Raw genomic sequence first — 15,317 nt, 5'->3', positions numbered from 1 at the left:
ATCACAGTAACTGGCTGCAATTAACACATTATTTAGATTACTTAGGGAAATTGTTAACTAGATTACTCATTTCCTGATGAAGTAAATCTGGTTAAAACAATCTGACTTAAACCTTTTTTCTCTGCCTCTGTATCTTTTCTCCCCCAATGATTAAAAACAAGAGAGCCAAAAATAAAACTATTTTGTACATTAATCTCCTTTTTTGCCTAAAATCAGAGAAATTTAAACTTGGAGTGCATGTTAGACTTTCTGTAAGCCTCTGATACAATATTGAATACAAAGAGTTTGAGAATCAAAAGTAGCTAGTGATTTGACCCACATTAAGAGTGTATTATAATATGCTTTGAAGTGATCATTCAACCTCTACTTGGCAAAGAAGCCTATTCCACTTTGGTCCACTCTGTTATAGGAAGTTTATCATTATGTCACACCTAAATTTACCTCATTTCCAGTTCCACACAATGGTCCAGGTTTTTCCCTCTTGGATCAATTCAGTTCACACTATATTAGGTGCTGAATAAATATTTTGTTGAACTGAGTGAGAAATTTTCCATTTCAGATATTTCAACTTCAACTGAAGTGACTTCTTGTTAACTCAAAATAAAAAGTCTGCATTTGCATCATGTTTCCTAGTTACCAAGCACTTTCTTATATTATCTCATTTGGGCCTCAGCCCTGTTCTGTGAGGGACATCACATAAGTGCTATTTTACAAATGATGCAATATTCTTCTTGCTTAGTTGTTTTACAGTCATGTCTAACTCCTTGTGACTCTGGGGTTTTCTTGGCAAAGACACTGTAGTGGTTGGCCATTTCCTTCTCCAGCTCATTTTACAGATGAAGAAACTGAGGTAAAAGTGGGACAATGGTTTGCCCAATCACACAGCCAGTAAGCATCTGAGGTCAGATTTGAACTCAAGAAGATGAATCTTGCCGACTTCAGATCTAGCACTCTATGTACTACGTCACCCTCTAGATGTCTAATGCAGTAGTCTTAGGTCAAATGGTTTGGTCTGTGATAAAGTATCATAAGTGGGCAGCTTAAAGGAATTTCAGAGGCCAGCTGGTCTAATCTCACCATTTATAGATGAGAAAACAGAGAAGAAATGAGTTGTTCCAGCTCAAGCAGGTAGTAAGAAATGAGCCCAGGTACTCTTCTTCCAGATCATCTAGATAACGGGTAATGAAGATCGGACTTAAGTCTGGTTCTGCCAACATTGAATCCAGTCATCTTTGATCACATCTCCAAATTGTCCCATAATTTTCTAGAAATTGTTGAATTCATATTGTAGAACTGGGGCACCAAAGATGTCATTGTATTAATGTTGGGAAACCGCAATCTGAGCTGTTACTAGTATGATTATTGACTAGGCAATGAGGTGGCACAATGGATAAAATGATGAGTTTGGAGTCTGGAAGATCTGAATTCAAATTCTGCCTCAGGTGACCCTTGGCAAGTCACTTAATTTATTTGTCTCAGTTTCTTCAGTCATAAAATGAAAATTCTACTAGGATCTACCTCCCAGTGAGCATCAGATGAGATTATATATAAAAGTTCTTTACAAATCTTAAAATCCTATGCAAATAGCAATGGTTATTATCATTAAACAACAAAAAAAAGAGACCAGATTATTTACCTTCCATAAGGGTGTACTTTTACTCACTGACAGGAAAATACTATATATCTACTCTCAGCAGAGGACTGGGCCTGACTAGTTCCTGGAAATCTTCAGTGACTAGACATTTTGACTTAAGGTATCTCAGGCAATTATTGCCCTTTTCTTGGGTAAAAATTGTTTGAATAATATCACCTTACCTATATCTTTCTTCATACCTTAATACTTCTTCTCTTTCCTCAGAATCAAGGCAATGATAGTACACAAAACTGTATTTCATCTACATTATTTTCCCCACCAGAATCAGAGAGAGATATCAGAACGTTTTTCTGTTTTCCTCATAGAAAAATATTAAATTATATTCTATCTGTACTTTTAAAAAAAAAGAAAAAATATTAACAAAACCCAGCTCCTTATATTAGTTTATGTTAAAATAGATACCCAAGCCATACATTTCAAATGTTTCAAGTTTTTAATACTTCTTTTCCTTATAATCTGTGATAACTTCTAGAATAAGGGAAAAATTCTTCTTTTTAACTTTCTTGAGAATATGAATTTTATATTAAATATTAGTGATGACAGAACATACAAGAGCCATGATTTTACCATCCTGGATGCTCCCTCAATCAGCAAGCATTTTTCTTAAGCACCTAGTATGTTCCCGGGCACTATGCAAGATGCTGAAGATAAAAAAAAAAAACAAAAAAAGAATCACTCCCTGCCTTCAAAGAGCTTATATTCTATAGGGAAGGGCTTCTTTATCATTTGTGCATCATGGCTTCCTTTGGCAGCCTGGTGAAGCCTATGGGGATTCCTTCTCAGAAAACTTTTTTAAATCAACAAAATAAAATACATAAGATTAAATTCACAAATCCCAAGTTAAGAACTCTTTCTATAGAGAAAGACAATATGTACATATTTAAGCATATTAAAAATATATATCAAACAAAGGCATAATTACAAAAGTTTTGTGAAGAAAGACACTATCCCCAGAGAAAATCAGAAGAGGTCTCATGTATAAACATTCCAAACATTTAGGAGGTACAATGACTCAAGCACTAGTCTTGGAGGCAAGAAAACCTGTGGTCAAATCTAGCCCTACATACTTCCTAGTTATACAGCCCTAGCAAATCAGTTCATCACTATTTGCCTCAGTTTCATCTGTAAAATCAAGTTATATTAACACTTACCTCCCTGGGTCACTGTCAAGATAAAATGAGATAATATATGCAGCCCTTTGTAAGCCTTAGAGGGCTATATAAATATTAGTTATCATTATTTTTTTGTCTCATCAATCTGTATCCAGTTTTCTAGAGAAGAGCCTCTCTGCATTTAGCTGACTGGCTCTTAGTAAGTAATCAATCTATCATCAGTCTACCCCAATGCTTTCTCACTTGGTAAGACCTTCTAAAGCCTTAGCTGTGGTGTTAAAGGCATGGTCTTGCCATTTAGTCTGTATTGAAAGTCTCTCTGGCTTTGACGATCCAGTTATAGCTTGTGCTTCATTTGCATGGCCTTGGAGAATTGTGGGTGAAAGTCACCTTTGCACAGAATGAAATATCCCAGGAAGATCTTAGTGGAGGGACATGTATTAAGGACAAAAATTTGTCAATGCTTTCTAAACATTTCTTGGAACATCCATGGGGTCCTAAATTTGCCTCTTGCTTCTTAGTAGTACTTAATATAAAATATTCTTCAGCCCAAACATAATTCATGTAGTCTTTCTGAGAAAATAAAGTCAGATAAGCTGTAAGACCAGGTTCCCATTTGATATGTAATTCAAAAAGAAATACCAACTCCAGGCTTGAACAAGATGAGATTCTGACCTCCTGTTCCTTTTACAAAATGTTCTGATGCTAATACGAAATCAGATCCTGTTCCCTTCCTATGAGCTGCTCCAAGGTCATCCCTCGATAAATAAAATTGTTGTGTCTTAACCAAAGTAGAAAGGCATATATTATCCCCATTTGAGGCTGAGGAAAGCTACCAACTATGAAGACCATATGCAATAAATCAGCCTTATAAAAAGCCATCTTCTTTTGCCATGATCTAAACAAAAATGTGTTTTTACTGTGTATGCCTGAGGCTAATGTTTTATAGGTTAGCCAAGCTAAAGCCAGTAACAGTGAATCTTTGCACCACTGTTAATGAATTAGGTCATAGGAAAGGCCTTGTCATGGAGGGACCCTCCAATCCCATTTGCTATTAAAGGCCTGCCTGATCCTGGGAGAATTACTTAACCGCTCAGGTTCCTCAGCTTTAAAATAAAAGTATTAGACAAGATGACTTCTGGAGTCTCTTCCAGCTCTCTGTCTATGGTTTTATGATTGCAGGACTTGAGACATCATCAAAAGTGCCTTAAACAACTAAGCCCACAATCTTCATGGTTGAAATGAGAGGTGAGACTAGAATTCTACATAGAAAATATGTTTAGCCTTTCACCCAGTCACTTAAAGTCACCACGACCTGATCTGGACAGGGTGTTAGAGAACTCAGAATTGGAAGAGCTCATACCACTCATCCAGTCCAATCTCCTCATTTCACAGATGAGGAACCAGAATTCAAATCAGTAAAGAACCTGTTCCCAAAGTGGTTGATGGCTAGTTTTGAGATGGAAGAATTTTGACTAAAAATTACACAATGATGCTTTTTCCATAGAATAAAGATGCAGTAAAATGTACTCAGAGTCAGAGGAGCTATTGTTGGTTCAAATCTCAGATCCACCACTTAATATCTATGGATTGTAGTAAATCCCTTAACCTCTCCAGGAGGAAAGGGTAACCCCAAGACATCTTAAAAAAAAAAAGACTTTAGAGTTCTTGGAACATCATAAGTGCTTAATAAATGTTTTCTTTTTTTAATTCATTCCTGCTCTAAACCTAAATGCTCCAATTCTATGACTTCATTGAGAAGTGGGAAATTCTTACAATCCAAAAGTTTGGAATTTATGGAAAGCAAAGTTAGATAAAGTGACTTTATGGTTTTTCTCTTTAAATTCTCTAAGTGGTTGCGGGTAAAGTACTTTGTTTAAAAATTATCACATTGAAATTATCCCATTAAACTTTTACCTGGGATATTACCAGAGCTATGAGATATAGTAATATTATGAAGATAATTTATCTCATTTTGCTCTAATTGTGTACATTTTAGTCTAAAGTTAGGATCAAAATTAATTTCTAACTCTTTCTTGTGAAAATATTATGAGGGAGCCAACTCTCACTGCCTTCTCCCCCTCTTAGCTCTGAAAGGAATTGTTTGTTCAAGCTCTGTCTTAGCTCTTGTGTTTTCACTTCTTTTTACTTCCACCATTTGAAAAAGTAAGAGAGCTGCTGCCGCCATATTTGGCCCTTGAGCATCAAAATCATATTCTAGGTAGAGATCAATTCCTTTCCCATATTTTAGCTAAAACAAATTTGGAATCTTTGAAAAGGGAATTTACTATAGAAAAACAAAATGCAATATATAAAGGCCTAGGAAAAGGGGATTTACAGAGCACAAAAATTATTTTCCAATGGAAATCAAAGAATGGTTGTATGATGTACAATCCCTCTTCCCATTCCTTATTCCAGTCCTGGCTGATTTGGCTCTTAATCCAATCTATTCACAATCCTAATCTGGGGTTCTTCAGGTTGACACAATAGCTAAGTATGGTGGATGCTTTGGGTTTTTTTTCTCTCTCTAGGACCAAACTCATGTCCAAAACAAAACTCAGTATCTTATCCCTCAAACCTTCTTCCCAACTTTCTCGCTTCTGTTGAGGGTGCTACCAAACTTCCAATCATCACGATTTGTAGTTTCAGTATTACCTTGATTTTTCATTCTCCCTACTTCCCTTATATCCATTTGGTTTTCAGATCTTTTCATTTCTACCACCACAATATTTCTTGCTTCTATCTCTTTTCCTCATATGACCACCACCCCATTTCAGGTCTTTATTCCTTCTAGCCTAGTCTACTTCACTAGCCTCCTAATTGGTCTCACTACCTCCCAGCTCTTCAAGTCAACTTCCACAAACCTGATAAAATGATTTTCCTAAAACAAAAGTCTGATCATGATATTCCCTACTTGGTCAAATCAGCATCAACACATCAGATTGCCCCTCAAATAACAATTATTTTCTCTCCAGAAAAAGGGACATTTTTTCTTTTTTAAATTTTATTTTATTCTGATCTTGAGAAATAAAACAAGCATTTTCATAACATAGTAGAATAGGGAAAATATGATTGTACGTGAAACCAGAAATCTATATGTAATTTACTATTCCTTTTAAACACATATTAAAGTTATCAGTTTTATCTTTCTTTTTTTTTCTTTCCCCTTATCTCCACCCTAAAGATAATTTCTTTTTCTAAATAATTATTGTTGTTTGTCCTTCATTCTCAAAGAGGACTGAGGCAACAGAAGCGATGCCATGATGTGCAAGTGAATCGGATTTAAGTGAGGGAGGACTGTGCGAGGAAGAGACCTTTAACTTTTTAAGCTAAGGTCTTCAACATGTCTCAGTTTGACTGGGTTTGTACCCATTCAGTGAGTAAGGCTAGTTAGCAACTGAGGTAAAGAATCTCCTCTTTTATCTAGTTAAAAAAAAAAAAACTAACAATCTAAATAAATAAATCTTGGAGGGGAAGCTTCTGAGAGTTTCTGGCCAAAGCAGAAATGATAACAATTTATCATTGACTCAGATTGAGTCAATCAGGACCCAAACAATGACCAATGGGGGCTTGGCCTAAGACCTGTTGATGACCAGTGATAATCAGATTGATTCTGGTTTAAGGCATGGTCCTTAAGAAAAAAAGTCTAGCCAGGAAACTCCAAGATATCTTAGGAGGGTTCAGAGGTGCAAAAGAAATGAAAAGAAGGCTTTTAAGAGCAACTGAGAATTACAGAGGTTTTTATATAAGGCTGAGACTTGTTGAAGACCTTACCTTAAAAAAGGTCTCTATTTTATCCAGGGCCACTCCAGTCATCTTTATCTATATCTGGCCACTGAACCCAGATGATTTTGGAAGGGAAAGTGAGGCAGGTGACCTTTTGCTCAGGCCTCCCTTACTTCAATCCAATTCACTTGTATGTCATGGCATCACTTCCCTGATGCCATGTCCTCTTAAAAAACAAAGGACAAACAACAACAAAAACCTCCTACTTTTTCTCTTTCCATTTCCTCCTTCCCCTTTCTCTTCCTTCCCTCTGTCCACATAGGGTATTCTAAATTTACCTTTAAATAATTACTCTTGTTAATGATAATAATAATAATAATTGAATAGTTCCTTAGTACCTTTAGATTAATCAGACATAAACTCATATAGTGGCTCCAACCTCCTACTTTCTAACATTTTTCTCTCCCCTTGCCTTTTTATTAATTTTTATGTATTTTGTGCACGTTTATCTTTGTTTTGTCTCCCCAGTAGAATATAAACTAATTAGGAGCTGAAACTCTTTCACTTTTTGTCTTGGTATATTCAGCACCTATGACAGTGTCTTGTCACATAGTAGGTGTTACATAAACACCTGGTTTATTGATTGATTATTGGGTGATTGAGTGTCCTGCTCCCAGGGTTGTCCTCTCTGACACAATGCTTCTTGGAAGCTTTCAACATTCCTGGAACCTTGTTCCTATTACCTCAATTCTTCCAGTAAGCAAAATCTAAGACTTCCTTCTCTCCCTTTGTTCAAAGCTCACCCTTTGTAGTACCTCCCATTAAATTCCTCTTTCTTGTCCAAAGGACAATACCTGAACTGAGCTCAGTTGCAGAGCAGTTTGTATGGAGCTTACACAAGTTTAGATTTTCAGAATCTCTAACTTCTCCCTCATCCACCCAGTTCCTTTTTATGGCACATTTGGTGATAGCCATCACGTCCAGGGAAATAGTTGTCAAAAAATCTATCATTGAAGTTTTATAATGGAAAGATATTCTAACAGAATGCAATCTCCAGAGAGACAGAAGCTTTCTTTTTCTTTTCATTTCTTTCTCCCTTCCTTCCTTCCTTTCTTCCTTCCTTCCTTCCTTCCTTCCTTCCTTCATTTCGTTTTTTCTTTCTCTCTCTCTTTTTTGGGGGTCTTGATGAATTTATGACCTTTCTGACATGTAGCAGGCACTGGATAAAAACTTATGGGGTAAATGAATGGAAAGTACACATAGTGAAAATACCAGCCACTTCCATGAACAGTAAAGGAATGATCTTTTTTCTAACAGAATTTTCTGTTAACAGATAATCAAATACAAAATTTTAATCATGATAATCAGTTAAGTAGATGACCTCTAAAGTCCCTTCCTGACAAAATTTTATGAATGCTACAGTAGCAAACATGATGCAATCAGAATTAATACATCAAGAATTAATATGATACAATTAATATAATCAATACATCAAATTATTTCATTCGCTCCAGATGAGATGGTCCATCTCATTTACTTTTCTAAACAACTGTTATTATTAGCGATAATAATACCAAAGACAGCAGCTTGAACTAGGATCATTTCTATTTAAATCCCATCAAAAATATGAGATCAAGATAATAATGGTAATAATAATGATAGCAGCAACTGAAATGTATATGAGCATAAGCTTTACAAATGTTTAGCAAAATACATTATCTCATCTACAATGCAAATATTCTGTGGCACTTTGAAGTGTTATCAGTTTTAATGTTTGCATATTTTAGCTAATTAACAACTGAGTAACATGCATCCTAAGGGAAGGGTCTACTGGCAACTTATTCATTATCTTCTATTATTGTGTATCATGTTAAAGTGACAGACATTGGAGAATGTAGAAGTCATCAAAATTTCACTCCTTAGAATGAAAGCTAATTTAGCTAAAGTGGCTTTTTTATTCCAAATTATGGAAAATTATTTGAAGGGGACAGCGATTTAAGTACTTCACATATATAGAGAGGAAGAAATGTATACGTACATATATATATATATATACACATTGTAGTGGCAAAAATATAATGTATAAGAGAACAATCAATTAATTTTTCTAACTACATAAAAGATAAGGCCAACTACCCCAATGAGCACAAACAATCAGAGTTCAAAAAAGGAAAATTTTATTATGTTTATAATAAAATGTAAGGTATTCCAGTTATGCTGAGAAGTTTGCAACTTTGTAGCTATACAATTTTTTCATATTACAACTAAATTGGACTACATGGCCATTGAGGCTTCTTCCAAACCTTAAATTCTATGATTTTGTATTATCACAGCCATTTTGAAAGCACATTGTCAATGTTCAGTGGTTTCAGTTGTGTACAACTCTATGTGACCCCATTTGCGGTTTTCTTGGCAGACATATTAGACTAGTTTGCCATTTCCTTCTCCAGTTCACTTTACAAATGAGGAAACTCATACAGAGTTAATTGACCTCTCCAGGGTCACACGGGTACTAAATGTCTAAGGCTGGATTTGAACTCCAAAAAATGAGATTTCTGACTACAAACCAGGTGCTCTATTCCCTGTGTCACCACTCCTCCAATTCAGCTTGAAAATAGTTATCTATTATTATTGATTTATTGATTGATTTCTTGAGGTCCATTTTGCATTTTTTTATAATAATAGCTTTTTAGTTTTCAAAATTCATGTAAAAATAGTTTTCAACATTCACTCTTGCAAAACCTTGTACTCCTAATTTTTCTCCCTCTATTCTCCCCACCTCCTCCCCTAGACAGCAAGTAATCCAACATAGATTAAACAAATGCAATTCTTCTAAATATATTTCCACATTTATCATGCTGCACAAGAAAAATCAGATCAAAAAAAAAAAAAAAGAAAAGGAAAAAATGAGAAAGAGAAAAGCAAACAAACAACAACAATGGTGAAAACACTATGTTATAGTCCATATTCAGTCCCCATATTTCTCTCTCTGGATACAAATGGCTCTCTTCATCATTAGTCTATTGGCATTGGCCTAAATCACTTCACTGGTGAAAAGGGCCAATCCTATTATAGTTGATCATCACATATCTTGTTACTGAGTACAATGTTCTCTCGGTTCTACACTTCACCTAGCATCAGTTCATATAAGACTCTCTAGGCCTTTCTGAAATTTGCCTTCTGATCATTTCCTTTTTAGATCAGTTACACGGATATGTACGTTTTTATAGCCCTTTGGGCATAGTTCTAAATTGCTCTCCAGAGTGATTGGATCAGTTCACAAGTCCACCAACAATGTGTCAATATCCCAGTTTTCCCACATCCTCTCCAACATTTATCATCATTTTTTTTCCTGTCATCTTAGTCAAACTGAGAAACATGAAGTGGTGAGGTCCATTTTACTGATGGTATTTACTTGATATTTTATCTCCTATCTGCATATGTTATTTTTATATGTTATTCTATAGGATATTCCCCAGACCTAAAATATACATCTTCTTCACTTTCAGTCTCTCAGACAACATAGTTTCTTTCAAAGCTCAACTCAAATACCGTGTCCTATATAGGCCTTTCCTGATTCCCTAAAGTGATACCTTTACTACCATATCCCCCCGACCTGACACTGACTTTGCATATACTCTATGTTTGCTGAAATGCATATATCCTATTTCCTTCTATGGAAAATAATCTCCTTGAGGTCAGTAACTGTCAATTTTTTTTTGTATTTCTATCTTCAGTGCCTTTTGTGATATTTGGCATTTAATAAATACTGCTTGATTGATTTATTACATTAATATATTTATATTACATACAAATATTTGAAAAAATCTTTCAGCTATAATATTTTGAGTTTTTTTATGTTTCAAAGTTCAGTTATTTGGATTCATCAATGTGTGATGTATGATTAAGAATCTCACACAATCCTTTTTAAAAACTGACTCAAAACAATAGCAAAAAACCAATAGTAATAATAATAGTTAACATTTATATGAGAAGCTTCCTTGGAGCCACCAAGACATAGCTAATCACTTAAGCTCTCAGTTTTCTAGGTGACTATCTTAGAGGTTATTCATCTGACATCCATAAACTTTAAAAATATTTTAGTAACTATAGTGCAACTTTTTTTGGTAATCCAACATATTTTATTTTATGTTTAAAATTGTTATTTTGAGAAGGGACCCTGAGGCTTCACCAGGTCTTTTCCAATCCCATATTCTGAAATAGAGGTTATAGCATCCCTGAGGGCTTTGAAGATTTGAATTGTAGGGACAACTATCAACCCACCAACAAATAGAAAGTAGAAGGGACAGCAATGTGCTTAATGGGAAAGCCTTGCCAGAGTAGACATTAACTGAGGCTTTTTCATGCACAGTTGACTTTATATAAACTGATTGACACCTTTGGGGGTCGTCTTTCCACTGACTCATAATTTTTCTCACTCTTGAAAAAGGTTTCTTGTACACTTGGTATTCTCTAGTTAAAGCTGAAAATTCAACTCATCATATTTACACAATAAAAAAAAATCCATTCTGCCTTGTTTTTAATTGCAAATCCTACTCAAGGGACCAGTTCTCCTGCTTAGGAGGCAGCCCTGTGCCTTCTACAAGAGAACCAAGAGCAGTCAATTATGGTAATGAAATGTCAATAAATATAAAAATTTAATACAGTCTGCTCTTGGTGAGTGGCAGATGAGGACTTGCCTCCCAGACAAATTTGCTGCTGCTGCAAATATTAAATGCACCTGAAAGAGTAGCCCGTTGCCTGAGAGCTCTCCAAGAGGAGGAGGATGGGAGATTCAGGTACCAACTGGGCTTTCCCATTATGGTATAATCGAGCAGTAAGGCCAATACTGTTCTTGACATCCATCCAAACATCTTAACTTATTATTATAAATTGAAGCTCCAATGTTCCCATGAATAATATAAAATTGGTGCCTCACAAAGACTTTTTTTCCTTTTCTAATGAATCAGGGAAGCACTTTCAAGGCAAAGAAAAGCATTTCTTAAAAGTAAAGTCATTACTATCTTGGGGAAAAACTACAAGAAAATCACCGTATAAAAATATCACTTTGATAGTTTTGCACTATTTTGTGAGGTTTGGTTTTTTTCCTAATAAGCATGGGACTTCCCAAACAAATTACATTAAAAAATATTTTCTCTCCTCCTCTGACATTAATATTTAACCATATGTATGTATAGTTATATGTCCATGTAGACATATCTATATCTCTATATGTAAAGCTATAGATAAATGTATATAGAGATATATGGCTATATAGATATATATCTCTGTATAGTTCATTGTCATTTCTAAAATAAAATGATAGATACTTCAGAAGTGTGTGGCATAATGTACAATGATATCACACAGAATCAAACTCATTCTATGGAAAAAATATTGCCATTATTGCTTCCACTTGGTGAAATTGTTTGTTTTCTTTGGTATTTGGTTTGTTCTTTTTTGATTCAATAACATATTCAAACATGATCCTCTTTTGCAGGTGGATTATTCTGTAATTGCATCACAAGCTGGAGCCACTCTCAACAACTTGATGAGCCACGCCCAGGAACTAGTGGCCAAGCTTCGTTCTCTGCAGTTTGATCTACGAGAGTTTGTGTGTCTGAAATTTTTGGTGCTCTTTAGTTTAGGTAAGAAATCTCATTACATGTATTTTGAACTGGATGTGTAGTGTTTTCTTGGTTTTGAAAATTATGATAGGAAGTTGGGGGAAGAGATTACTTTTTAAAAAAACTTTTTTCTTTTACTTCTTCAAATATTGATTTATATCAGTGTTTGTATATGATCAATAATCATTTTAAGCATCAATTCAATCTGAGATACTAAATACCTGCAACATGCAAAGTACTCTATTATGATCCAGAATTACAAAAACAAAACCCAAAGTCCTCAGGAAGCTTACATACAAATAGTTTCAATGGATAAATTGTCAGGGTACAGGTAAAAAGTTATTAGGATAGCGTCCTAGTTTCTTTGTTTTGCTTTGTTTTTTTCCACAAGTAGAAATAGTATTCATAAAGGTCATTGAGAGATATGAGTGAAAGTCTCTTAGAAAAGAAGCATGATCTGCAGTAAGAATTAGAAGTCCTGAACTTCAGTTTCCCCCCTCTTTCCCTGAAGAAAAAGGTTTTTATGGACACCTTGTTTCAGCACTTTGGACACCTTGTTTCAGCCCTCTGCTTCCGGTTTGGATCCAAGTATGGATGTCTGATTTGGGAAGGGAAGAAGAGGGGAAAGGGACAAAATGCGACATTGTTACTGATATAGAAAACTCCCAGTATGGGATCTCCCTCCTTTTCTACAGATTAGATTGGTAACTCATATGTAATTTAGAGAGTTGCCTGAGGCAATGAGAAGTTAAGTGGTTGCCCTTCCTCCCACAGTTAACATGTATCAGCAGCAAGTCTTGACTTCAAGGTCACACCAATATCTACTACATGCTGCCTCTCTAAGAAGAAGATAGAAATGGAAAAATCTATTTTACAAAGTGTATCAATGTTGATAGAGCTAACTGGTTAGCTATAGACAGCATTCATAAAGATGTAAACACTTGTACACATAATATATGAAGAGCTTTTGTCACAAAACTAGCAAGGAAAGAACCACATTTCTGTGTAGTGTTGTTGTCATCGTGATCATTATTGTTGTTAATATTATAGGAAGGTTTTTGGCAAAAAAAGATATCTATACAATTCAAATTGCTTAACTCAAGGTCCTCAGTAAATCAGTCAAGAAAAATCACCATTGTCAGGATATTTTTTTTTTAAATAAAGGATTAAGGAGATGGATTTTTATTGACTTCAAAGGAACACATTTTTCTGCCTGTCCCTTGCTTGATTTTTGCATTCTGTTAGCTTAATAAAGCCAACTTAAATAAACTTTTTGCCAAATGCATTTATTACTTATTGGCAGACAGCTGAGGGAGGAGACTTCCCTTGAAAGAAAAAATATGCAGAAATCAGATTTACCAACATGTGTTTTTTCTTTAGTTTTCAGTTAGAGGATAGTTGTGAATTCATATACAACGAAATAAAACAATAATGAAATGTTTAAACTGCAAAGTAAAACAGATGTGCCTGCTTCCCAAATTGGGTCCTTTAATTTCTTAAATTCTCCTTGACAGTACTACACAACTGTTGCTAATAAAAGGAATAGTTTGAAATAATATAACCAGAGTTAATTTTTCACATGTAGTCAGTGTTTTAAAAAAATTTTTTTTAAAAAGTGGTAGAGTTTCATAGTTTGGAAACTATGATAAAGCATAGCAAAGAGAAATGTTTAAAAAACAGAAAAGCATGTTACTGATCAAATGTATTGTTTGAAGATTCTAGACTAGATTCCATTTAATGAATTTGAACACAAAAATGTTAAGAAATTTCAGCTTTTGAGGCTATATCTTCTCTCCAGACACAGAGATTTTAGAAAATATTCTCAAGTAGCGATGTTATCTCCCAAATTAACCTAAGTTTGTATATGGCAAGATTTATGGGTTGTTAAGTGTTTTTTTTTTTTTTTAAATTCTGGTATATTTTATCAGTAATTAGATGGTGATGTAGTAATATCTGTAGAAGGAACATTATAACAACTCAGTGATAAAATATTTAAAAAGATTCATCTCACTTCAATAGTATTTTAAATTAGCCGAATAACAATTTCATTTGAAAATGTTCACATTTACTATGAGCCAGCTTTGGTTTATATCACTTTAATCTTTCCATCGAGTGGTCTGATTTATGTTACATAATTATTTCATTCTCTTTTATTATTTGGAAACAGGGATGGGGAGCGGACCTTTTAAAAACTCACACATTGTCCTGTTGAAAATATTAAGCCAGATTTTCCCCACTACCTAAGTTACTCTTGTATTTTCTGAAATTTTTAGAAATACATAACTGTTTTAAGTCACCAGGCTGACAGTGTAGATTGAGCCTAATCATCCTCTTTTTTTGTTTGTTTGTTTAAGTACAGAGCCCTCCTTCCCTGCCCCTGCCCCCATCCACACAGAAAGCTTTAAAGAAAAAGCAAGCAGGAATTTCAGCCAAAATTTGCTTTTCAAAGAAGCAAAGCATTGGCAACCTAACGGTAAAATATTCCAAATAATTTTGCAATAAAAATGCTTTTGATTCATTTTAGAGGAAAATGAAAAGCAAGGGAAGCTAAATAAAAACAGTCACTTAAGAGCTAAGACACTGGTGAACAGAAATTACAAGAGATTGTTACACAGAGCAAGAGGTTTTTTGTTTTGTTTTAGAGCTCTCTTTATTTTTAAATCAATGCAAAACTTTATAGAAAGCTTCTGTATAGTCTGCAGCGTTGGTTTCCTGGTTTAGTAGGGAAATGAAAAAGCCCTGAAGTTGTTCTCAGCTTAAAGAGGGTATAGCAAGGAATCAGAGTATGGTTGTAACATCCACATGTGGGGAATTGCTGAGTACAGCTCTCCTGACTCCTGAAGAGATACTCAGAGTTTCTATCTTGCAGGTGTTAGACTCTTCAAATTAGAATATTAGCAAATGAACTATTTAATTATCACAACATGTTTCTGAGAGCAAAGGGGGTGAGGGGATAATGCATACCCAGAAATTCATCACTAAGACAGCACCACCATGACCATGATAATGAAGTGGAAATTAAACAAATGGCAAGTTTCTACCAAGAAAATACTGATTTTCTCATGTATGAATGAAGCAGCCCACATCACTTAAAATCTGTGAATGAGTAAAGACAGATTTTAAGTGATGTGGGCTGCTTTAAACAGAATCTAGAAATGAAATGTATTTTGCAAGTCAGAATCAAAAAGCAAGGAAAAA

At 34.7% G+C, this 15,317-nt stretch overlaps 1 protein-coding gene across 1 annotated transcript in view; it reads left to right on the top strand.

Annotated features, from left to right (window-relative positions):
* The window catches only part of NR5A2 (nuclear receptor subfamily 5 group A member 2), a 172,968-nt gene that overhangs the window by 91,096 nt on the left and 66,555 nt on the right, over positions 1–15,317 (top strand). The window contains exon 7 of the mRNA XM_051998699.1: positions 11,993–12,140. Coding sequence (XP_051854659.1) covers positions 11,993–12,140 — 148 coding nt within the window. The remainder of the gene's footprint in view (positions 1–11,992; positions 12,141–15,317) is intronic.

The sequence above is a fragment of the Antechinus flavipes genome, chromosome 4 (genome assembly GCF_016432865.1).
Source record: "Antechinus flavipes isolate AdamAnt ecotype Samford, QLD, Australia chromosome 4, AdamAnt_v2, whole genome shotgun sequence".
NCBI lineage: Eukaryota > Metazoa > Chordata > Mammalia > Dasyuromorphia > Dasyuridae > Antechinus > Antechinus flavipes.
The sequence above is the reverse complement of the archived record's forward strand: the minus strand, read 5'-3'. Positions and strand labels throughout refer to the sequence as shown.